This window comes from Nicrophorus vespilloides, unplaced genomic scaffold (assembly GCF_001412225.1).
Source record: "Nicrophorus vespilloides isolate i.1.1-1 unplaced genomic scaffold, Nicve_v1.0, whole genome shotgun sequence".
Classification (NCBI taxonomy): domain Eukaryota; kingdom Metazoa; phylum Arthropoda; class Insecta; order Coleoptera; family Silphidae; genus Nicrophorus; species Nicrophorus vespilloides.
Window position 1 is genome coordinate 54,545 of NW_017096093.1, and position 27,876 is coordinate 82,420.

The 27,876-nt window shown below is 29.1% G+C and overlaps 1 protein-coding gene across 7 annotated transcripts in view; it reads left to right on the forward strand.

Annotated features, from left to right (window-relative positions):
- LOC108569514 (AMP deaminase 2) overlaps positions 1–19,253 on the forward strand; it is a 27,178-nt gene extending 7,925 nt beyond the window's left edge. For 2 of the 7 annotated variants that reach the window (XM_017931090.1, XM_017931096.1), the window contains exons 2-9: positions 8,676–8,829; positions 13,344–13,476; positions 14,932–15,115; positions 15,458–15,562; positions 16,658–16,877; positions 16,932–17,202; positions 17,398–17,747; positions 17,804–19,253. In XM_017931090.1, coding sequence (XP_017786579.1) covers positions 8,676–8,829; positions 13,344–13,476; positions 14,932–15,115; positions 15,458–15,562; positions 16,658–16,877; positions 16,932–17,202; positions 17,398–17,747; positions 17,804–18,650 — 2,264 coding nt within the window. In that variant the 3' untranslated portion in view covers positions 18,651–19,253. Of the gene's footprint in view, positions 1–2,257; positions 2,560–5,540; positions 5,586–5,655; positions 5,804–8,675; positions 8,830–13,343; positions 13,477–14,931; positions 15,116–15,457; positions 15,563–16,657; positions 16,878–16,931; positions 17,203–17,397; positions 17,748–17,803 lie in introns of those variants that run through there. The other 5 variants (XM_017931094.1, XM_017931095.1, XM_017931091.1 and 2 more) reach the window with 5 other exon arrangements.
- Positions 19,254–27,876: the final 8,623 nt, after the last annotated feature.

Here is a 27,876-nt window from a genome sequence, read left to right on the forward strand (position 1 = left end):
GTTTTTGTTGAAAAACTTTTGTATTTATTGGTCTCCATATAACGCGGTACGAATGATGTGTACTAATTCCGAGTTTCTTATAGCGCGGTTTCCATACAACGCGGTAGACGGTTTCCATAGAACACGCTACGAATTAGCCTGGTTTGTTCGGTTAAATCCTAGTTTCTTATAGCGCGATTTCCATATAACGCGGTACGCACTCACCGCGTTATAGGAGGGTTGACTTAAAATATGAAAATAAACAGGAATGATTATTAGTTTAAATATAGAATCCAGATGTAAAGTAATTTTTCGTGTAGAGATAAAACAATAATCTTATCAGCACTTATGATTTGTTTAACGAATTTTGTTTGCTGATAACAGCATAAACGCTGTTGTGTTTTTACTCCGTGAAGAAAAATTCAAGTATTTCAAATTATTTATAGTTATATATATATTTATAGTTAATTCTCAAAATATTAACAATAATATTTATCGTTAATTATTGAACGAAATGATCAATACGTTATAACCGGTCATATAATATACATTTTCGATATTGTTTATTCTCTTTACTATACAGTAAAAGCTCCTGATTCAAATTTGGTGACAAATAAAGTTTATAAAGTTTGTAGGTTTCTTATATATTGTAACACGATAGCGCTCGTGTACATAAAAAACACCAGATATACCAATCTTCAGCCGGCTAGGGCGTGAGTCTGTGACGTGGGAAGGTTCAGGGCGCCACTTCTTCTCCGACGGTGGGCCTTAGCTCCTCTAGAGCACCTACACCGTCCTCTTGGAGATTACAAATATATTTGAATATCTTCTCAAACTGGAGACCTCAACCGTCTTCTTTCGCGGTTCGCTGCGGTCTCCTCGAATTTTGGAAACATAGTTGCAACGTGGAGCGCACTTGCAGCGTTGTCGATTTTACCACGTTACAATATATTCAGTTGTAATGAAGATAATTTGAAATTATTATAAAATTTAATCTAAAATTTGGGAAATGATCAATGTCTTCAGTCTTTTGCCTAAAGATGCATAGAAAAATATTAAATGCATTTAATTTTAAACCTTAAATTAATGATAATTTAAGGTATTATTAAAACAGTTTAATAGCTGAGAATAGTGTATTGATCTAAAAGAAGACTATGTTGAGATATAAAGATATTTATTTCCATTTTTTTGTGTGTGTTTCCTTTGTAAGGTCGGGTACTTCTGGGAATACTCTCGTACTATTGCGTGATTACCAGTTGATTGAAATTTGTACAGTAACGGAAAAAGCGCAACTATAAAGATTACCGCGAAATTTAAATTTAATAAAGTAAAAAGGTCAATTTGACCGGCTAGTACTAGTTATTTTTTTTTCATAATTTGTTATTTAGGATATCTTGTCGAATGTGATACTTACTAAAAACAATATAAATTGATGCTTTTCCGGGTACTTCTTTATTGTAAATTGTATAAATTGTTTCATAAAGTACTTGTTCGTCGTATTAGGTACACTTTTTGTCTGTCATTTATTTTTCTAAGGTTAGTAAAAAAATATTTACGTTTATTTTAAGAAAATATTGTTATCTTTGAGAATTTATACAGCAAAGTTCGAAGATGATCTTAATTGTTAATCCATAATTAATATTATGTCGTATTTATATCTTACTAGAATGTTAAACTGCTTTTCAGCGTATTTTCAAGTGTAACATTGTAATAATCGATGATTCGTGAATAAATGTTTTACTTTTCCTTAATGAATTGAATTTTCTTTGTAATGCATTTGCCAAGTATCGTTTGTAAACGACGCAGAATGGCTTTTGTTGTCGTGAATATGCACAAAAGAAAACCGACAATTCTCACGTTCGTTCTTCGCCAATTCGAGCAGCAATAAAACCGATTTTCATGTTCTCGTTAATTTGCAAATCGCGAAAACTTTTCGCAGTTACTCCACGATTCCAACTAGTAGACTCCGACGTTTCGTGCAGTTCGTGCGATAAATATACGTGTATAAATTAAATTTCAAAATAAAAAAAATATCGAAGGATACACACAGGAAATTTACGAATCAAAATGTACGAAGGATACGAATCAGCAGTTTGTCGCAGCAACTAAATAAAACTACAGTATATTGAAACTCGGGCAATGAGTTTCATTTTGGGATCGATGTAGTGCGGCATATAAATATAGCGGCGCAATGGAATTGGAAAACCTATTTTTGGCTAATCCTTTCTCCGTATGTGTGATGTATATATATTCTGGCTGACATACAAATATTATAGTTGAGATGTTTGGCAGAGAGAACAGTGGAACAACGAATATTGTATAAACCAGTCGCATCCGCATCCTCTGTAAAATTATTCTTTACAATTTTTGAAAAATAAAAACCAAGAGAAACATGGACTTTGATTGATAAACACTCTGTGCAAAAGTTATTTTGTTAATCCAATTAGAACAGACTATTGTGATTCAGGATGTCGGCCAGAGGGTTGGTTCTGTGTCGCCAGGACACTGATAATGATACCATCGATATTCACTCGCCTACTCCCAGTTACAAACGAATGAATTCCTTCCTCGATGGATATGGTAATACGAATAGCAAATATACTTACTGATATGTTGTTTCATTGCATTCTCTCCAAGGAATCATATTTTTGTATTTTAAGTAATTGCTTTGTTTGTCTCGAATCGATATTATTATTTGTACGATAAATGGTATTAATTTATTTCTAGATACACAACTCTATTGATTTATTTAATTGTTTTGATATTAGAAGTCAAATTGCCACGAGTACATTCAATTTACTTTCAGTAGTAATTACAATTCTGGACGCTTCTTGTTAAAACCAACGTTTTGCTGTTGCATTTGATACTGTATTCGGTCCATAAACAACACATTTTTTTGGGCAGCCTGCTCCGCTTTTTTCCTTGGTCGTAGTGGTACTGAAGAATGTATCGAATTTTCTCTTTTTTACCTCCATTTTGGAACGCTCTAACACACAACTGGATTCACTAAAAACAAAACTATCAAAAAACAAAAAGTTTAAGCGTTATATCGTCTTTAAGTCGCAGTATAGAATGACAAGTTGCAACGTATACATCGTGAGATATGTCTCACTAAAGCCATCTACAGAAAAAGGCTCAGAACTTTTTACTCCATCCAATATATCGTATATTTTGGATTATAAGACGTATCGAAGTATAAGACCCACTATGAGAGAATTATTAGAAACAAATTCTAACATAAATAAAATGGTCTGAAAAATACGGTTAATTAAGATACTTAAATATAAATTAACAATTGGTAAATTTTGAGTTGTTTGTACTTTAATAGATACAAAAAATATTGATTTATTCTAAATTTAGGAATTACAAATAGTAAAGTCCAATGATTTAAGCTTAAAATAAAATTATTGTAAAATGATATATGTGTGTGTTTGAGGAAACTAATGCATGAATGTGTGTTACATATGCTAACATTTTGCAATTAACATGTATAATATAATAGTTTATGCAAACTTTTTGATGTATACAAGAAACATACCAAAATCTGACAAAATTCCAAGAAACTAGCAGTTTATATCTCTTTATTTATAGATTTTTAGAATAATTCTCGAAATAGAATCTATTTCCATGTTAGTCTCATGTGGCAGATGATCACTAAATTGTCGTTCTGTAAACAAACAAATTAATTAAATAAATTAAGACCAATATAGATAGTAGAAAATAAATAGTTTAATGTTATAAAATTATATTTCTTGAAAATAATATAAAATTTCTGTGGAACATAGGTTGAGGAACACTGATCTAAAGAATAAAAAAACCAAAAATATATATTTTATAAATATGGATGTTATTATTGAATTTAATTATTTGTTAGATTGTAAGTTTTTTTTTGCTTTTTCACACCAAAATTATTTATATCACAAATCCTAGGATTTAAAACTCTCAATAATCGAAAGTCCAATGTAATTTCATATCTGATATTTAACTATGTGATTATGTCTTCAAACTGTATTTAAATCAAAATATTAATGATTGTTATTGCTTTCAACATTGCAATCTTTCATTATTATTTGAATGTAAGTTGCTTCAAATAAATATTAGTATCATTATGTTAGTAATTTGATTTTCATTGAATGCTAATATTCAAATCCAAGAATAAACATATTCTAGTATATTTAATTAATGGATTTTCATCCAATTAAAATAAATGATATATCATAGTCCAAGGGTCGGCAAACTGCGGCTCGCGGTTCACATGGCTACTTACATTGAGATTTTTACTGAAATTTAAATGAAAATAAAACTACAATTTTGAACATTTTTAATGCTAAAATATATTTGTTGTTCTCAAATAATTTTTAAATTGTTGTGATGTTTGGCTCTTCATTCTCAAAAGTTGCCAATTCCAGTCATAGTCAAAGCTTGTAATTTCAGCATTATTAATTTTAGAAAATTACAGTAAATAAACTAAGAAATTTTTATATGGTAAAACTTTATTTATTGAAAGTAATTTACCGTTTTATTCTTTTTTTCAACATTTTGTTGAAAATTATATTATATGTTTTGTATAAATTTTAATTATTCAATTTAACTTTGTATTGTGAAAACTGTTTCATTTTTTTTTCAAGTCATGGTTTTCCAGGTATAACTATAAATATAAATGTTTCGAGTAGAAATTGAATTAGTGAGAATTTAAACGGAACAACAAAGCGACTTACAGTTGGCAAATACCAGTCGCATTCCATTACCAGTTTTATTTATAGAGCTTTTAATTGCGAACAATTTATTGCGGCCATACAACAATATATTATTTGTTTTCAGAATTACTTTCTTAAATAAGTTTATAGATTCACATATCGAATAGTATCATGATTTACAAAATGTATTAAGTTTTGTTTTTACTTTAAATATGTTTGGGAAAAACAACAATTTATAATTCGTTTTTTAGAATTCTTACTATACTTTTCAATTTAAAATGAATTCCATTTTTTGTTCTTTAAACAAGTTTTGTGAAATGCCATAATATATGATTCGTGTTTATAATTATATTTTGAATATCATCATGAGTTCAGCAATAACTCGCATAGTCCGGGTAATCGGTTCTGCCGGCGTACTGTTTGAATCCGGACTAAATTAAAACAGTAGGACCATGAATTTAATTATTTAAAATATTATGTTGTTAAATTTTTCATTTTAATAAGTTTAAGTAATTCAAAAAATACATACTTCGTTTTTAGAATAATTTTATTTTTGAAACTTATAATTAAAGTATCAAAAATTTAAAATATGTTCAATTTTTGCTTCAATTTAAGAAATGCAAATAGAAACTATGAACTTTGCCTGAAATTACGATTTTGAACTTTGTTTCGTCAGAGTTCAAACATAATCAATCAGTGTTGAGATAATTACTTTCGTATGGCGTAAATGTCTTGAGAGATAACAAAAAAAATAAATATAAGTATGTTTGGAAGTATTGTTTTTGTTTATTTTTTCATAGCATATTGGGTTAGCTGCGATCTGCGGATTTCGGTTGTTCGTATTTCATACAGCCTTGTCATATTGGTCGTATGTATTACATGAATTGTTCGAAGTGCGTGCAACATATGGTTGGTTACAAATGTTTCAGTACGAAACACTACTTCCCAGAAAGTGTCCATTTATATCGACTATTTGTAGCTTCAAGTATGTGTGTCTCTGAATTTAGTGGAAGCGTTCTGCAGAACCACGGAAATGGACATTACCACCAGCAACGGCTGGATGGATCAGAACTGGACGAAGGACGATACCAGTTCAAATTTTGCCTCCTCGCGTAGACAATCCGAATGTAAGAGATTTCATCTAAACTTAAGAACCAAATAATGTTCATACACATACGAATTATTTTTTTAGCTACAATAATTCAATGATTATTTTAAAACATTACATTATACCATCAAAATATATATAATTATTTAAAATATATTGAGTAAATTAAAAACATGAAATTATTCTTTATTTAACCTACTACAAATGCTCTAACAAATTATTTTTTTTTTAAATTATTAATAATTTCAAATTAAGTATAAAAAAATGTACTACATTGTTCAGTGAAAATTATAAAAAAATAATAATTAAAATTTTTATATTTTTTTTTTAAATTACTTTGAAAAATATTTCAATGAGATTAACTCAGTTTATGATTATTCAGTGATGTTATTTGTTGAGCTTATTCTGTTATCGTCAATATAAATAATTATCAAACTTCCGATAATTATAATAAATATTTATGGATGAAATATTTCCTCAATTGTTATTAATAATACTCAATAAAATAAATCAATGTTTATCATCAAGCAGATGGACTTTGGTCGAAACCTTTTTGTACATAGTTCAATGAATATTATTAACTCTTCCAATAATATGAAATTATCAAATTTCATACGATTTATTTAATTTAATCTATAAATAAGAGATTGAAAGTATTTCGAGTTGATTTCTTTATTGTAAATGTTTCACTAAAAATTTTATATATAGTTTATTTTATAGTTTGATTATTTAATATAATCTTTTGTATTGTCTAAATTATTGTAATTACACATTTATATCAATAAAATTGTTATGAAAAATCTATGCTTGATATATTTTACATAAGAAAAATCTATTTTCTTTTTATTTTTATATATTCACATTCATTACAATTATTCGAATAATTATAATGAAAGGTAAATTTAAGTGAATAATAATAATAATAACAAAAAGTCTTAATTTTATTTTTAATAATACTGTAGACTAATTAGACTCTAATGTGAAAATATAACAGAGAAAGTTTATTGGAAAGAATTCTGAATTATTGCTCAAATCATATTTAGCTTCTGGTCGAAGCCGGACTATGCGAGGTATTTTTGTATAAATAATGTTGGATTTTTTTTTTCAATAATAATTAATATTAACTAACAAATCATCTTTATTTCTTATTCTGTCTATATTATTACACCTGTTACATTTATTTTAAACATATTGGCATTGACCTTTGCGAAATAGTCGTTCTAAAAAAAATGTTACTTGTTTATTTTAGATGCGGGAAAGCTATTTTTGCATGGTCAGAGGAAAAGCCAAGATGCGTGAATCAACATCAACTAAAAAAAATATAGCAATTTGGCAACTGCATTGATACCACTTCCTTGAAATTCAATACGAGGAAAATTTGATACTTTGCATGCATTTAAACGCTTCATTTACGAACGGTGAAAGTAATTAGTGTTATGCGCATATGAAACATAATGCAAATTGCAACAGCAAATACTAATAACATACAAACAAACAGAAAAATATAGCATCGCGCACTTTTCTAGCCTTTAAAAATAGACGTTGTTTTCGCTGCACTGTTTATGTCTGAATAACTCTGCGTTTCGGTTCCTCATTTATTTATAATTTGTTTATTTCATTTAATTTTGTTTTTGAAATAAACGACGTCTAAATAAAGGTTTTTTGTTGTTGGGAACGTTGTTGATCAAAACTTTGGTTTGTTTTCATTTTTTTTTAAATACTTAGAGAATAGTTTATTCAGTTTGCAGGAATTATGATGTTTACAGGATAATTAGGTTTTTAATAATGTCTTTTATCAATTTGTTTTTATATTATCCGTTTATTATTACACATTATAATACAGTTTTCGTCAAATGGGGGCATTTGCCAAATTAAAGGTGAAATAGCTTCTTCGGATGAAAGCAGATTGTTCAACAAAGTTGACAAACCGTGGTAAAAATATGGTTAAATAATAGAGTATGTTTGTGCTTCTTCTGATCTGCTGGAAGAAAATCATAGTTATGATGACGAAGAGACTCAAATCAACTATTCCGATAATTGGAAAAACATTTGCTTCTACATAATCCATTCATTGAAAAAGCTACGTAGTTTTAATGCGAATTGACATCTTGGCCAATGTTTATATTAAATATACTTTTTTTACGATTTTCTCTACACGGATTACGAACCAATATACCATGTAAAAACAGGTTTGAGTGTATTGTACAATACATTTGTTGAGTCTACTTTTTTGATTAAATAATTAAATAAAATATAATTTAATTATCAAAAGGATTGTTCTTATTATTATTTGGGTAGTATTCTTTAACTCTTTGAGGAGCCAGAAATTTCTAGACCCAACAAATTTCTAGACAACTGAATCAGACAGCTACGTCAACTGAATCAACATCAGAAGATATGGCCTATCAAGATTCATCCTTTGATATACCAACCAAATTAAAGGATAATTCCTCTTTCCTGGACATTTGCTAGAATATTATAATAATGCCCCATATGACATGTTCAAAAGGTGGGATAAAGTGTGTCTCACCGCCCCTCAAAGAGTTAAAACGTAAATATAGTTTTTTTTTTTAATATATTTTTGATGCTGCGTTTTCATTGTTTGTTTGGTTTAAATAATTATAGAAAATATAATTTAATTTTCAAGATCTATTGTATTTACAGGATTATTGTTAAGAGTTTATTCTTATTTTAATTACTTATTATGATGTCTAAATAAAGATTTTTGAGAATGTTTTTGTTGTTTATCAAATCTGTGTAGTGTCTTCATTTTTTGGTTAAATAATTATATAAATTGATTTGTAGGAATTATTATACAAAATAATTAATACTTTCTATCTATTTTTATGTGTGTATTATACAATTATATTAAATGTCTTATATTTTTTTAGGTAGCGATAGTCCATCGTATACAGCTTCAAGATATCCGAAGAAGGAGATTGGAAATGATTTGTCGAATGAGATATCTGCACCTTACGAGGTACCACAATTTCCCATCGAGCAGATTGAGAAGAAACTTGCAATTCAAAGGCAAATCAATGTCAAGTGAGTATACAAAACACATATTCATTATAAATCTGCTTACTTTTGATACAATTTTGGTTCAATTTATTGCATGATTGTTCTGAAAAAAAATTGAGAAATAAAATGATCACGAATTTTGAAAGGATTCATTTTCAATATTTTGATAAATTAGGTTTTGAGATAATTGATCCAATTACTTTATAATGTGGTATTTGTGCACAATATTCACAATTGACCAGTTTTTAATGTCCTTAATTAGTCCGGTTTCAAACAGTTCGTGATATTAGTGGAAGCGATTAATCGGACTATGCGAGGTATTGGTGTATTTATATCTACAATTTATAAAGTAATATTAATATTTTTTCTTTTTAAACAAATATTGATTATCATGTAAGAAAACACAAAATATGGTGATATGGTGGTAATTTAAATTTTAAATTACCGAAACCAAAAAAATGTTACTCTTATACATTGTTTTTTGGTTATTAAATGCAATTATTAAATAATTTATAAGCAAATAATTGAAGATAAATTACTAATTGTTTGAATGTATTAATGCTATTATATGTGTAATGTATGTTTGAGTATAATTTTCGACACGCTGCAAATGGTTTGAATAATGGAATTGTAAGAAAATTAGATGTAATAATACAGAAATGCATGTATTCATCACATCCGAATGAAATTATAATGTTCTCTGTGCGAGATAATCGTTATTCGTCGAATTCGAATTTAATTCGGACATAATGAAGTATTGTAACGCGATTTCTATATAATTAGGTTAATTGCTCTCCTTTGTAGCGTTACGTGCACAACTTCTTAACGGGACGCTCTCAAATGAATTTTAAATAGAGAATTGTAAGTATCGGTCGCAATTAACCTTTACCCTTCATGTTTGAATGGAACAAGTATTTAATGATTCTCCGAAGTCTCAGAGTGAATGAGACAAAAGTAAAGTGGTGACCACTTCAGAATTAATGAAGAAAATCCAGATATGGTAGGCATTTTAAAAAGTGATGTACATTGCAAATTGACAGAAAATTTGGGGATGAGGCGTTTGGTCACAATCGCGATGACCAAAATCAATGAGTTAAAGTTCGAATTGCATCCTCACGCATCCGATTCGTCAGATTTAGCACCTTCGGCTTAATGTCTCTTTTCGAACTTAAAAATGGCTCCGTGGTAAAAGATTTCCCAACTATGAAGAGGTGGTTTCTTTTTGGCTATTTTGTAGAGCTTTACTGTTCTCACTATAAACATGGTATGGAACCTATTGAACATCGCTGGGAAAAGTGTTTCGAGGTAAAAGAAGACTATGTCGAGATATAAAGATATTTTTTCATTTTTTGTTTTTTTTGTAGGTCGCGGGTACTTCTGTATATAAAATTGCCCTCGTATATACAATTTCATATTTTCTGTTGATTGGTTAAATTTGGCAGAAATCTGTTGGATGAGTAAACATTATAAGTATTTCTTTTGTTGTTGTTTTTGTTGTTCGGAAAGTAATTATATGAAATTAACGATCATTTCGACACTTAGATGTTGACATTCATAATGTTCTATAAATAATTATCTATATATAAAATAAAGAAAACTAAAAGTTATTATTCAGTGCAACATCGCATAACGAGTATAATTCATTCCCAAATCCTTTCGTAATGCTAAACACTCGTTAAGCGAAATAATCTTATTATCTTTTTGCTGTTGTTTTATAACAGTCTTCTTTCGGATTTTTCTTCGTGATCATTTTTGCAAGGGTTGTTAAAAATATCACATATAATATGTCTGAACATAAGTATAAACTTGAAAAATGATATAGCAGGCGCACAATCGCTGGATAAGCGATTGGAGTTTGTTACAATTTGTTTTTCTCGTTATGCGAATTGCTATTTAAGCGAGGTTCCACTGTATATGTAGATTCTGTTTTTATTTATTTAGTCTAGACTCTAGATCTCTAGACTCTAAATTGCATTGTAGTATTTTAATGATGTTGCAACTTCTAAGGCGCAGATTCATTGATGCGTTGTATGTAATATAGCATAAATGCATAAAAGTGTTTTTGCAGCAATAAATACATTAAATGCTACTTCTTTCCAGTTTGACCTAGTAAGCATTTTTCATTATTGATAAAGAGTACATAAACTAATGATTATTAATTATACAGTAATTTTAATAGTTAATATATGTTATTTTATTACATTGTCAAGATAAATAAAGAGTACAACTATTAATTAATTAGTTAATTTAATATTCCTTCGTACTGTTTCAAACCGGACTAATCGAGGAATTTAAAACTACATAAATATGAACTGTGCAAAAACAGACTTGACGTTTCTACAGTAATAAAATAATAAGGCGTCTAATAGCCGAATGGTTAAGTCGAATCCTGGTCAAACCAGGACCTTTGTGAGCCCTCTCGGTGTTTGCAGCAATAGAGCCATTATTCATCCGAGATGGACAGTCAAATTAGTCAAAGATTATCCATTTAATGTCAACCGCGATCTTAAATTTACTCAAAGTTCACAAAAAAAATTGATTTATTGAATGAATAAATGAACAAACTAATCTAAATTGAAAATAAACAAACTCTAATTATAACAAAATCAAATAAAAATTCTATAATCTTACTGCAAATGTAACTCGACATCGGACTTTTGTGTATTTTTTCAGAATTTATTTTTTATTTTGCTTATTTAAAATTTAGTTTACTTGAAATTTTCAAATCGGACTATACTGAATTCGTATTCATCGTAACCGAACAATGTGAGGTATTGCTGTACGCTGATATTGGATTAAGTAACTAAATCAATTTACATATTATAATTTTTGTAGTAATGGGATAGGTGACTATTACTGCAGATATATTTCTAGAAGAATTTTTATATAAGAAATATTTTAATGGATTCAACTGAAAAAAAAAGAGCGAAAAGTGTTGACTTATTATACTAATATTACGAAATAAACTATCTTCGTTCACTTACGTTTGATAATATGAGCAAAATTATCAATTCCTTTGAATGGATATTTCTACATTAGTTCAATTATCCGTACGAACCTACTATGATATCATATATATTTACTTTTAAGAATAAATGTAGGAAATGTTACAACAAATAATTAATGGAACGAGTACTATACCTTCCTAATTAAGTTATATCATGCTTATACACTAATTAGAGATGTCTTCAAACTCAATTACTTATCATTAGCGTGCTTCTTTTTACTTTTTTTGTGAACGTCATAATTGATGTCTAAATGGTTATAGCGATGCGATGGCGACTTGTGCATGCGTTTCTCCCTCCTATCTTTACGAGCTAATCAAGCGAGGGTGGTTCCGCGCATCATCAACATCATCATAATCATCGTCGTCACCGTCATCGCGTTGCGTGGATAGAGTGGGGAGAACGTTAGTGATGGTTGGTTTGGCTCAGTAAACTAGAAACAAATACCACACTTTTCCACACCCCTCTGCTGCCTGCAACCCCCTACCATATCCCCCGCACACCGTAAAATGTACACAGAAAACACCGCAAACAGTTCATGTGTCCGGCTTCGTGACACACTTTCAATTACACCCTACAACAATAATAGTCGACGCATTTGAATTTAGGACTTTGAATATCGAAACACACTTTCGTTTTGATCTGATGAGAGCATGTTCGGTTTGGCGGACGAATGGCTAACTCAGCCGTATTATTTTGGGTAATTATGAACATTCAGTTTAATACGAATCTAGAATTACAGTTTAGTAAGAGACTCTCAGTTTAGTGATTCTTCTTATAACATTATTAATTAATTTGATAGCATTAAAAATATGGATTATTTTGAAATAAATAAATTATTTGAAAGTGATTAGCTGTGTATTTGCTTAATCGATATGGATTATCTAATAATATTATGAATGTATTGTTCATTTTAACTGCATTGTCATGTTGGATGTCTGTAATACAGCTTTATTGTATAAGGTTTCTCGATATCCGTTACGTAATATTCTGTAATTTCTTAATTGAAACAAAATACAATATGGTTTATGTCAATATCTACCAATATTTCCAATACCTGGCGCATCCGCATTTATAAAGAAATAATTTATTGTCATAAAAAGTTTTGTGAATATTTTATTATTATTCATATTCACTTTAAAATAAGTTTCTATAATTATAAATAACTACATGTAAATGTCAATTGTGGTATAATTTTAATTGAAGGCAATGAAGAATTATTCGAATATTGCAGATTTCTGTAAAATTTGCTTAAAAGTATTATTTAAAAATGTAATATTAACACAGATCTATAAATTTGATATACTATAAAATTACATTTAATGTATGGTACAATTACATAATTATTTGATCATTTACAAGCAGATAATGAAACTAATTGAATCCATTTAATTTTCATTAATTGCTTCAATTAATCAGGTTGATGCTTTTAACATACGTTTAATATTGCGACGTGCATCGTAGGAGACGATATAAGGATGATTAAAACTATAAAATAAAACGTGCTCATAATATCTTTTGTGTCTATTTCAGGGCTTTGGAGGAGAGGAAGAGCCATTATGAGCCATCTTTAGGACAAGCGGACGATGCTGCTTGCATCATAGACGAGCACGATTTGGTGCCGCACTTTCAAAGGGTCTCAATTTCCGGAGAAGATACAAGCGGTGTAAGTTAAATAGATACATTTTTATTTGCATCTCCTCTTAGCTTTTAATAGTGAGCATTTTGAATTATTAATTAGAACAGGGCTTATTATTATTATTATTTATTTTTTTCATTGTGATTGTGTAAAAAATTTTTTCGATTATTTTAATACTTCGCAATCCCAGCTTCGATCAATATTATTTTTATGCAGTATTAATGACCTCAATTAATTCCGGTTTATTATTAAATTTAATCAAAATATTCGACTATGCAAGTATTAATTCATTTTTATTAAAATATATATTATTACCAGATTGATGAAAAATCTGTTGATTTACTCACCAGTATTAACCAGTATTGATATTAATAATTAAAAATAATAAATCGGAAAACACATATAAAGTGTGATTAGTTATTATGATAATATAATTAGAGAAATAAATAATTATTATGTGTTTTTTCTATAACTGAAATGGAATAATACTATCATATTTAATTAAAATCTGTTTATTTACTCAAAAGTTGTTAATTGGATAATATGATATGGATTATGAATTTAATGTTTAATGCACTAATTATATAATTATTTAGAATAACTGTGTCAATATGTTATAAAAATATAAGACTACGACAAAGAATGAACAATCTCATGTTTACATAATTGGCATAATAATTAACTATTTTGTTTACTAGATTTAATACAAATCTTCCACTAATTTGGCATAGTCTATGAACTAAATGTTTAATAGACTTCTTATTAAAGAAAAAAAGTATTGACAATTGAGGCAATATAAGTAAAAACATATATGCAAGTGAAATTTAATGTTATACGTACATTTTGTTCTTATCCAATCTTGATGAAATTATTGAAGTTTTATTTTTGAATTTTCAAATAATAAGTCATCTATATAATAAGACATGATTTAAACTAACTAATATATAGTTATATGTGATAAGCTTTGATTACTATTAATGTAAATAACTGCTGAATGTTATATACAGCATTATCTCACATAGTTTGTCTTCGATCAGTCCGAATTCACTATAGTCCGGTTTGAACATTTAAAAAAATCTAATTTAATAAAGCAAAATAAAAATAAATTCTAGAAAATAAATTTATTTAGACATAAATGATTTCTTGTTGTTTGGTTTATGTATTTAGTTAATTGATTAGTCCGGTTTCAAATAGTCCGGGATATTATTGGAAATGATTTACCGGACTATACGAATTATGTATACTCAATAAATTAAAGTTATTTATTAAATAACAACGAAATCAAGATTAAACTATAGTTAGAAAACAGTTATTTGATTTATTCTTTGTTATTAACTAAAAACTATGTTTTATACAAATTACATTAGATTTTCTATTTCAATTACTATTACTATTTCATTTTTTCTAATATAATTTATTATTCATCAAAGTTTATGTTAGATTTATTATAAATATTCCATTTGATATGTATATCTTCTGCAGAATGTAATATTGCAGGTGCCGTTGGAAGATTTAGAATGTGCCTCGAGGTTACTTGTCGAAGCATTGAAAATCAGACAAAGGTACATGAAGTTATCACATCAGGCGTTCGCTGCAACAACTGCAAGATTTATGAACCCCGATGGCGATAACAACCAGCATCACGACGATAAACAGACAATCGAAGGTAAGCTGTTCCAGAATTCCTGTAAATTTACCCAATTAACAACGTAGTTAGTGCATGGGAGGGTTACTTCGTTCCAAAATTGTTATGAATTTACCTTTTAATTTGTATAAATATTTATTGGAGAATTTTACTGAAAGTTATTCAATTCTATTCAAGTTAATTGGTTAAAAGCCTAAAGAGAAGTAACAAGTTTGGGAAGTTTAAAAAAGTAGTTTTTTTGTACAGGACGGTGGTAGTTGCCTGTACGAAATTATATAACTATTATTTAGATTATATTTAGTAAGATTTTCAGCTTTTCTTTCCCTTTTTTTGTGCATGTTATGTAAAAATTGTAATTGTCAGATGCGAGGACTGGAGAGGCTAGAAAAAACATTAACGACTACGCCATGAAGCAGTCACATAGTGATGCGGTGCTGACGCGTATCTTAAGAGATTGCACTTCGGAAGGTAACATCCTTATTAATCAAATAAACTAATGAACCAAAAACGTTACACAAGAACGAACAGGACAGGAACAAATCAAACCTACATCTCGAAGTGTGGCTCAGCCTGATTATATAATACTACCACTACCATCATTACTACATCTGTTTCTTTGATAAAAACATAATTGTTTAATTATTTATATATTTTAAAATTATATTAGATATATAGACTTAGATGAATATAAAAAGCTTTATTAATTTACGTAATAATTGTCTTTCTGGATGTCTCATCTGTCTAATAGATTTGTTTGTTAGCTAATACTATATCAATTATCATTGATGTTAATAATTATAAATTAAAATAATTATACATGATTTCTTCAAATATAAATGATGTAACTGTAATATTCTCAGAAAATATTGCATATGATTTTACTATATAATAATAACTTCAAAAAATACATTAAGGATATGTTTAAAATTATTAATGATTTTAGTGTTTATAATATCAAATTGTTGAAAATAGATGATGTTAATAATAAAATGACACATAATTTGACTGTCAATAAAAATGTTGATAGTTCTAGATATTAGATTCAGCTAGATTCTAGAATACGTGCATTTATTTATAGCAGTGATTCCCAAAGTGGGCGCTACCGCCCCCTGGTAGACGCTGCAGCGATCCAGGGGGCGCTGAGTAATATTTTTTATGGGAACCACTGATTTATAGAAATAAATTATATTTTATAATATTTTTATTATGAGTATAAATGCCTTGCCGTAATAAAAATATTAAGCAAATGATATGGAAATGAAGCGGCGAAGTAATTCAAGGACACATTGATCGTACTCACAAATTACATTAACTTCCTGACTTCATAATAATCCACTACACGTTGCATTTAAATGATTTAATGTGGTTTTGTGAATAATAATTGCATTTTGTATAAATTAACAATTGCAAAGACAAAGTAACAACTGACTGAAGTACTTGAAAATGAAAGTTTTTATTTTTTTAAGATACCGTTTACATTAACTTTGACTTACAACGTTTTAATCATTGTATTGTTATAAAGTTTATATCTTTTTTTAATCGAAATTTTGAATTTGATATTAGAGCACGGAATTCATCCACCATCTGGAAGTGCCAATCCATGGGAGGCTCCGAATATACCGGACACTGAACACGTATTTGAATCTCATGAAGGAGTTTTCCACATCTACGAGAATGCCGAAGCCTTGGAACTGAATAATCCTTGCGATTTTGCATACCCAGATTTGGACACCTTCGTCACAGACATGAATAACATGTGTAACATGATTGCTGATGGTCCATTGTAATTATAGAATATCATCAATTTTAAGTTGAGTTTAATTTGATTGTGTTGTAGGAAATCATTTTGCTATCGTCGTTTGAGTTATTTATCCTCGAAATTTCAACTTCACGTCTTGTTGAACGAGCTCAGAGAGTTGGCCTCGCAGAAGGCGGTGCCGCACAGGGATTTCTACAACATCCGTAAGGTTGACACGCACATCCACGCCGCTTCATGCATGAACCAGAAGCATTTGTTGCGTTTCATCAAGAAAACTTTGAAGAATCACGCCGATGAAATTGTCACCAATAACAATTCCAACCCGATGTCTTTAAAGGAGGTGTTTCAGGTGCGTTACCACTTTGCAAGTACTTTGATTCCTTTCCAAAATCCTCCCTTTTCTTCCTTGTAGAAACATATCATCAAAAATGGTGAAATTTTGAACTGTTCCGATTTGCTTGCGGTAAGCTCCTCGTTTACCCCGAAAATCCTCAAAGTGCTGCACGATTTTTTTAAGAATATCCTGAACGTTAATCATTTGCAGTCGATGAATCTTACCACCTACGATCTGACAGTGGATATGCTTGACGTTCACGCGGATCGCAACACTTTCCATCGTTTCGACAAGTTCAACGCCAAGTACAATCCGATCGGGGAGAGTAGACTGCGAGAGGTCTTCCTCAAGACAGACAACTATTTGGGAGGAAAGTACTTTGCCAGGATCATCAAGGAAGTTGCAAGTGATTTGGAGGAATCGAAGTACCAGAACGCCGAGCTGAGGCTCAGCATTTACGGAAAGAGCCGCAATGAATGGGATAAACTTGCCAAGTGGGCCATAGAATCCGATGTATATTCCGATAACGTCCGTTGGCTCATCCAAATTCCCAGATTATAGTAAGCAATTAATTATGCTTTTATTCCATATATTAATTTAACTTTTTCTTTAACAGCGACATATTCAAATTGAATAAGATGATGTCCAATTTCCAAGAGATTCTATCGAATATATTTTTGCCTTTGCTGGAGGTAACGGCTCGACCATCTTCTCATCCGGAATTACACAAGTTTTTGAAGTACATCATCGGATTCGATTCCGTTGATGATGAAAGTAAACCCGAGAATCCTTTATTTGAGAAGGACATTGCTTCTCCTGAGAAATGGAGCGATGAAGAAAATCCACCTTACGCTTATTACCAGTACTACATGTACGCAAATATCGCGGTGTTGAACCATTTCAGAGCTGAAAGGGGCTTGAACACTTTCGTTCTGAGACCTCATTGTGGCGAAGCTGGACCCATTCAACATTTGGTTTGTGGTTACATGCTTTCAGAGAACATCTCGCATGGTTTGCTCTTAAGAAAAGTACCCGTTCTTCAGTATCTCTACTATTTAGCTCAGATTGGAATCGCTATGAGTCCACTATCCAACAACAGCCTATTCTTGAACTACCACCGTAATCCTTTACCCGAATACCTGGCACGTGGTCTTTGTGTTTCATTATCCACCGATGATCCTCTTCAATTCCACTTTACCAAAGAACCCTTGATGGAAGAGTACAGTATTGCCGCTCAAGTTTGGAAATTATCCAGCTGTGACATGTGCGAATTGGCAAGAAACAGCGTCTTGATGTCTGGCTTCCCTCACAAGATGAAGCAGTATTGGTTAGGTCCAAACTACACCAAAGAAGGAGTCGCCGGTAACGATATCTCGAGAACAAACGTGCCTGATATTAGGGTGGCCTTCCGCTACGAGACTCTTCTTGACGAACTCAACAATATATTCAAAAACCACCGCTAAATCAAAAATAACCTTATATATTCTTTTTTTTATACAATCATATATAAAGTGAACCAAACCTATTATTTTTTTCCCCTCGATCATTTTCTTTCTGTTGTTATTCTTTCATTTCAGTTCCAAGGTTGTGCGTTTGAATTATTAATAATGTTAAGGCAAATACACGGGTTGTGTATGCAAATATTTATATTAATGTGACTTGGGCGCATTTCAGCATACGACGTTCTAAATGAATGACCAATATAATTGTAGATAATAAATTTGAAAAAAATGAAAGTTTATTATATAAATGCATTCTAGTTGAATTCAAATATAAAGGAAAAAAACGTGAATCAAGTGATAATAATGAATTGTATAGCATTCGATGTTCTGAATATTTCTGTATAACAATAATTATTAATAGAAGATTAATCACATATATTTTAGATGATTACACGAAATAACAAAATCAATTCTGATATGAAAATATTACTATTATATACTATATTATATTACAATCATTCAAATAATACTTGATAGAGCTTAGGATGAATGAGTGAGATGACTTTTAACCTTGTATTTTTATTGTCTATATGAAACGAATATTTAATAAAATGTTTTAGAAAATTAAGAAATTAAATTATTTTTAGCCCTTTATCCATTTAATTATTTACGAAATATTTGCAATATAGTAACTTTTGAAGTTTAATATCGCCATTTATTAAAATATAAAAACTTAACACTTATAATTTGCATAGTCAGAAAAATAACCAAATTTTAAGTGTGATAATATTACTTTTTTTTACAAAATATATTTTGGTATTGTTTTAACCAACCAACGTCAACAACGTAGGTTAACAAAAAATATTAGGGAGGCCGGAAAGTAATTTCGTTCCTGCTCATGCAATATTTGTTTATTATTTATCAGACCATTGTGTACATCAAAGCCAAAGACATTTTAACATTAAAAACTTTTTTCTTTTTTGCAATTTTGGGTGAAATGGCAAGCCAGAAGATTACATATCCGGCATTGTATGCTTCTCGAGTTTCGCAAGAATAGTATCGCAACAGTTGCTACCGAAAATAATTGCAATGTTTATCCAAGTGCATTAGACGTCCAGAAATGTTAAAGGTGGTTCAAATCCGAAACTTGATCTCTTCGACTCGTAACGATAAGGAAGACCAACAACTTTAGACATGACATGTTAAGGGCGGAAGTGGAAGCAAATCCTTGTCCGACAATCGATGAACTGTCAAACACTCGTAACAAACTTTGGTCAACCATCCAAGAAAATTTGCAGCAGATTGGTAAAGTATGCAAAGCAGTTGTTTGGATCTCACATAATCTGTCCGAATAAATAATACAAAATGCAAAAAGCAGTAGGTTCAAATCCCAAAAAGCGCTTTTGTGTGTTTGGTGGACTATTCACGGAATTGTTCATTTTTAAATGCTTAAACTGTGTATGGATAACTTTACTGTGAAGTCGAGAAAATCAAACTTTAATTGAAAAGTGTCCAAGGATTGTCAGTAGAAATGGCGTCATTCTGTAATGCAAGATCTCACTGCGTAAGATAAACCTTGGACAAAAAAATAATTAATTGGGATGGGAGGTACTGCCTCACCCACTGTATTCGCTCCACATTGCACCATCGGATTTCCATTTATCCCGATCAATACAACACTTTATATGTGACAAAAAATGGGATGATGTCTAAAATGCCATTCATTTGATATTTTGTTCAATAACTAATTGATTTCTATCGATCCACCATTGAAAATGTGCACACTATATGGAAAAATGGTTGCTTATAAGGGTGGTTACATCATTGATTAAAAATAAAAATTAATTAAAAATTTATTTGTTTGAATTTAATGTAAAAAAGGCAATAATTTCCGATCTCCCTAATAGTTCTATAATTACTAACTATTCCTATAATATTCTTTATATTAAATACCTTTAAGGCAAAAAAAAAACCAATAAATAAATTTACATTTGTCATTGCACAATATGTATATATGACTAAATGAAAGAATATTAAACAATTTTGATACGCAATACTGATTAACATAATGATTCCTGTGTGAAGTAAATTTCAATGCCAAAAAATAAATATTCGATATTACCTTGATTATTGTGCGTAAAGTATAAAAACATTTTACGCAATACTAATTAGCATAATTAATCTTGTCTGCACCAAAAGTAGTTCATCACAATCGATTTCAATGCCAAAAACTGACTATTCGATTTTAACTAAATAATCGATATTACCTTGATTATTATGCGTAAAAGATAAAATTTAATAGACATAAAACAAATAAAGATTTATTTATTTTAATAAAATATAAGAAAGGGAAAATACATAATTTAAACGTTTTTTTTATAAGGTTACGGCAGTGTCCTTGCACCCAGACAGAACGTACTTCTTGGAAATATGTTTAATAACTGGATGTTTCTTAAGATATATTTCTCACTTATTCTGACGGTTTCTACAAAATATGCGTTTACAAACAAGTATATGATAATTTAAATTTAAGAATTATTCTAACATTCTTAAATAGTATAAGTTGTGCAAAAAAAATACATATACAGAAATAAAAAGACCAAAATAAATATATATAATTTCAAAAAAATAAACTGATAAAAAGGGCTATTGACCACAGGTCTTTCTGCCCGAGTTATTATTTTATAATTGAATTGTTAGAAAACTCTATACTATATTTATTCGATTCTTTAATGTTTTACATTCAAATTACAATCATTTATTTTTTGTGTTAAAGATTTTTGCATTCTATTTTTGTAATATAATATGTTTATTTACAATTTATAACTAAATTTGATCGCAAATAATATAAAATGGAAAAAAATCCACGTGGATGTTAACATTATATACGTTTACGCAAATTTGTTGTGCTGTTATTAAGCAGGCTAATAGCCAGAACATTAGTATGTGATTCTAGTCGATCTTTGTATCTGATTGTAGTATTTCCTGGAAGGCCTTCTGTCGAGATGCATGTCCAAATATTAGTCTTTCGTTGATTTGGGTAACTTATATAAATTTTCTTTCAGATATTTAGATGTTACTGCTTGATATCTCTTTCAATGATAATATTTCTGTACCATCAGCAAATGTATTATTGCTAATTTAAGGAATGTCTGCCGTGTATCGAAGGTAAGCAAATATCCTAAAAGACTTCCCAGATTCTATTGTTTGTAAATCGGTGTATTCATTTTCAATGTAACAATGTTTATGTAACATTCTATTATTTAGATATAATTTTTTTGTTTCATAATATATGGCAAGTTGTCTTTAACTTATTATAGTAGACCTGGATGCCACAGTTTGTCAAATATTTGCAATATTGTTGCAAAATGCAGCAGTGCTGAATCTATTTATTTATAGGTCTTGGTCGATGGTGTTTACTAATAAATTTACTTGTTCTAATGGTATGTTTGCAACAAAAACTAATCAGTTTATTTGATGCTATTATAGGTTGAAATCGGTTAGCAAGAAGATTTCAAATACTTTTGATAACATTGTACTTAAATATGAATTAATTGTTTTCTGTTTTATATGGTAATCCTCTAATGCTTTTTTTTGTAAAGAATATCTGTTTTATTTATGTGTTTTTAATCACTGCATATTTACGTTACAAACTATATTTCATCGGTTTCTCATTTAAAACCCCGTTTTTGGAATAAATCATAAGAAACGCTTAAAAAACAACTTAATTTGACAATTTAATAGATTTAGTTATACATGAGTAATAAAATGAATAAAATTGTTAATATTCAATTATTGACTATTTGGAGCAAAAAGATATGTTTTTTCATTATGAAACTTGACTTACCAAAATATATTATTACTAATGTGCATAAAGGATTTCGTCGGAACAAATGTCATAAGAAACGCTCATAAATCAAGTCAATTGCATAATTCAAAGGTCTTAGTTTAACATTATTAATAGATGCATGATTATATATGAGAAAATATGTTTTTAAATTTATAATTTATGTACTTACCTTTTTGTTCTTTTAAATAATATTTATATATAATCAATACTTCTTATAAAAGTGTCAATCAAACATTGCAAATCGGAAAAATTTGAAGCATATTATCTGCAAGCAACAATAATCTGTATGGAGGACTAGTTTGGGCCCATATTAATTTCAGCTATATATTGTCCTCCCAAACACACCATTAAAGAGGAACATTTCAATAATATTTACGATACACTTGGATCTCGTTTTATCGTGGCGACTATAGTGCAAAACATCAGCATTCTGACTCTACGCTAGCTACAACCCGAGGAAGAGAGTTGTTGAGATTCATGGTTTCTAAATATCTTAATTACTTATCAAAAAGTGAACCCACGTACTGGCCTACAGACATAGGAAAAAATCCAGACGTTCTTGACTTCTGTGTAATGAAAGGGATATCTAAAAACTATACCAAAATCGAGCAATGCCTGGATCTCTCGTCAGAGAGTATAACAAAGTATACAGTGTAAAGTACAAAGTATAAACTGTATAACAAAGATACCGTCTGGGAATCATATAAAGCTTTAGTAACTGACAAGGTATTGCTGAACAGACCACTAAAAACAAAAGATGATCTCAACGAAGCTGTGGAACACCTAACGCAGACAATAAAAACATCTGCTCATCACTCCACACCGGAATACACAAAACAGGAAATGTATAACATTTGTCCATTTTATATTAAACGTTTGATTTAAGAAAAACGCAGACTTAGAAGAGTATGGCAAAATAATAGACTCCCAGAAAATAAAAAAATCTTAAACAGAGCTGCATCTCAACTTAAAAGGCTGCTTAAAAGCATGAAAAATGAAGCAGTAAAATAGTACTTGCTAAACCTGACGTCCACCGAAGCAACATATTATTCCTTCTGGAAAGCTACAAGAAATCTGAAAGAACCGCAGAAAAAGAATCCCGCCCATACGAAAAGACGACGGAAATTGTGCAAGAACATCACGTGATAAAGCAGAAATGTTCGCAGATCATTTTAGAACAATCTTTAAACCACTTCCAGCGCAACTCGCAACTTTTAAAATAATAAAATCATACCTCGATAATAGAATGTTTGAGGTAAGAATAGAATTATATCCAATAGAATCAGGGGTGCCACAGGGAAGTGTTTTAGGACCACTGCTTTACCTTCTATACACGAAAGATATTCCTAAAACTAACAATACTACGATTGCTGATGACACAGCAATTTTGGCATCAGATGAGAATCCAGCAGTAGCATTCGAATATCTACAGGAAAAATTAGATAAGCTACAAGAATGGATTAAAAAATGGAGAACAGCAGTTAATGAAATGAAATCCGTGCATATCATATACTAAAGAAAGACAATGGACAAGATCTGCCCAAAGCAACAAAAGTCAAGTATCTAGACAGAAGATGTATCACCTGGAAAGATCACATTCAGGCTAAGAGTGAGCAATTAGAAATAAAGTTTAGAAAACTCTACTGGCTTCTAGGGAAAAGGTCGGAATTATTAGTGGAAAATAAATTACTTATATAGAAAGTAATACTGAACGTATGGAATCCAATTGTGGAATGCGGCTAGTAAATCGAACATACAAATTATACAAAGGTTCTAATTAAAATGCCTAAGAAATATTGGTTCGTCAGGAATAAAAAAATACACAAAGGTGTTCATATAGATATGGTGAAGGATACAATAGCAACATTTAGTAGTATATACCAAGATAGACTGGAGTCACATAGTAATGTTCTGGCTATTGGCTTACTCGACAACAGTGAAACTACAAACAGGCTGAAGCCTGAACCACTAGATTTAGATTTAAGTAATTATTAAAAAACATCATAATGGTAGCTATCCACCGGAAAAGATTATCCATTCAATTTCATATTCATGAACAGATTGTGAATAAAATTATACGACATAAAAATAAAATATAATCAATATTTTAACGACTCTGAAAACATTCATTATCAAAATTTGTTTTCAAGAATCTCATTTTCCCCGATAATAAGAAAATATCTAGATGTCACTTTTTGCCTAAAAAATTTAAAATCATAACTTTATATACATTTTTAATTATGTATACACTATTTTGATCTATTCACATATCTTTATCTTTCACGAAACATAAACATTTCATCCTTCCAGAATTTATAAGGTTTTTCATCAAAAAAACATAAAACTATTTAACGTTCCTGAAGTTAATGGAATATTGGAGAAACAATTTTGAAAGGACGGTCGTGGATTGTATTACTAGCAGACCTGAAATCTCCACCTCTAAACTTAGTGAATTACTTTCACCCAATTCTTAGCTTTTAACTAAAGTAACTTTTCTTTAAGTAGGATATTTTTCCTTTTCAGTAATAGACACAAATCATTTGATCCGGACCAAAAGACAATTTTTTTGATATAATTAGTCATCATCAATGACACATAGCGAAGATAGGCACGAACTTTCCAGTCAACGTAGTTAACAGTTTACACATAATATTTTATTATATTATAAACATACATATTTTCTTTATATATACTTACTCGTAAAATACGTATCAATAATTTATTTGCTACTTTTTACAAACCTTTTTCTTTATAAGTAGTAAATTATGCGAGAAAACCCATGCATAATTCAAGAAGTTTTTGTCTTGATTGTATGAAATAGATTTCATATTCAAAATTTATTATCTTCAATATTGTTTTTTTGGGATAATTAATGAAAGATTTCTTTGAAATATCCGAAGAATTGTATACGTACCTGTGGTGACCACAATTTATGCGTCTGTATGTTAGAGTAAATAATTTATTGGATTCTCTTTGCAAATACATTTTTTAATACGTTATAAATTGGTATCAATATAAATATAATAAGAAACTTCAATTGATTAATTCAATAAAAGATTATACAAGTTTATATGATTATATAATGAAATAGTTGTATTACGAAAAAATAAATTGCATTTTCCTTGAAAATATATTATCTTAGATTATGAATGAATGAATAATAAATCTATATTCTATATATTCTCTATTTTATTGGAATATCTATATATACGTTTTTTACGTAAATTCACAACTATAATGATAATGATTCAAAGTTTTACATTTGTCGGTTTTATTCAAATCTCTTCCAGAAAGTATTTTTCTAATAACGTTAATTTTGACTGCTTTGACATTATTAGAATACAGTTGCAACATATACTATAGAAATTTTATAAAGTGATACTCTTACCTGGAGTTTTAAATTATGTACTATAACGAGTTTAACTAGATAATAAGATCATATTTAAAATGTTTCATATTATATATATTTTTTAGGATATAAAACAATCCATATTTTATTTACAAAAAATATGTTAATACGAATTTTTAAATTATTGAGATATGTTCTTGGAATATTATATATGGTTGATAAATAATATTGTGAATTCTCTTTGCAAATTCTTATTCTTATTATAGCAAATACAATAAAAAACTAAACATAATTTCATTTAAAAAAAAACTTGATTATACAATTTTTTTTTATTATCTTATTTCAAAAACATAAAATTGTTTTTTTTAATATTTGATTTAGACCTAACTTTATGAAGAAATATACACTTACCTGCTGTGTTCATAATTAACACTTTCGGACCTACCTGCGGCATTTTCCAGCATAAAACACTTGGCGTTTTGTCTAGTTGGCGATAAAGAAAATATGTTTGTTTTTATTTATATGATGATGCAGTTTTATGGAATATTAAAAAAAAGTTTTAAAGAAACTTAAAGAAAATAAACTTGCAAGTGCTCGATTCAGATGTAGAATACGAAAATCAAAATTTACATAAAAATAATGAAATTGACGAAGACATTGAGGAAAAGTCAGATGAAGATCAGCAAGAAAATTAAGATTATGAACGACTGTGTTGATGATAAAGTTCCTGTGAATGACATCAGATATGATAATCTTGGTTATTGGTCAATACTGGTAGGCTATGAACAACAGTGAACGTGTGAAGGGCGTTCGCAGACTTTTTGTCTATCCAAATTTAAAAATTGTTTAAAAAAAATCAATTTTCAATATAATTATTTTTATCTGTTAAGCCTGATGGTGGCTTTTATCTTAAGAAACACACTTATATCTTTACAGTCGCATAAATCAAGAGACGTTTTACATAATTATTCATTAAAATAAATTATTTTTCCTATTTATAATTTATTATGTAACATGTTGTTTCTAACATATTTTCTTTCTTAGTACTTTCTTTCCTGTTATTTTCATAATTTACACGTCTGTACGTTATTATAATATTTCTTTCATAAGTAGTAAATAATAAATAATAATTGTTGTAAATTAATAAAATGTTGAATTTACGAACTAGTTGAACTTGATTATAAAAAAGAATTAAATCGTTTTTACATTTAGAATATATTACCTTACATAATGTTTGTTTTACGATATTTTATTCAAGTGACCTTTAGTATATGTTTTTTGGAATAAATAAATTCGTGACAATAATGATTATCAATCACACCTTTTACTTACTTTAAATTTAAAAAGAGTTCTCAAGTTCATAATTTTATATAACACGTTGGTTTTAAGAAATTTTCTTCAAGTAACTAATGTGTCTTTTCATTACAATCAATATTTTATTAAATTTTCTTTACAAACACGTAGTTTGTAAATAATAATTTATAATTATTGTGAACGTAATAAGTTTAATTTGATTATTCATGATATTTGAAAATATCAAAACAAATTAAATTTTAATTGAGCAAAATATATTCTAAAAAAATAGTACTCATAATTAGTCTAGTTGAAACCGGGACAGTGATGGAATTTATTACCTGGACTATTACCGAGGTATATCTATATTTAAAATGTATTATCATTTTGTTTTTTAGCATATTTTATTCGAATTGGAATTTGTTTACAAATATTGTAAATTTTGCAATAATAATGACTTGGATAGGAAAAACCTATGGTTAGTAACCATTTGTAACGGTTTTTGTTTTTGTGCAATAAATATTAATATATATTGTTTGAATATATAACAATAATAACTCGCATAATTCGATCAGTCCGGATTCAGTATAGTCCGGTTTGAAAATTTCAAAATATACTAAATTTTAATCGCACCATGCGTAGTATTGCTGGAATTTATTATCTTTAAAAATGCATTCAAATATTTTGTTTATGCATTTTTCTTTAAATAATTATCCTATTTATAATTTATTATGTAACATGTTGTTTCTTAAGTA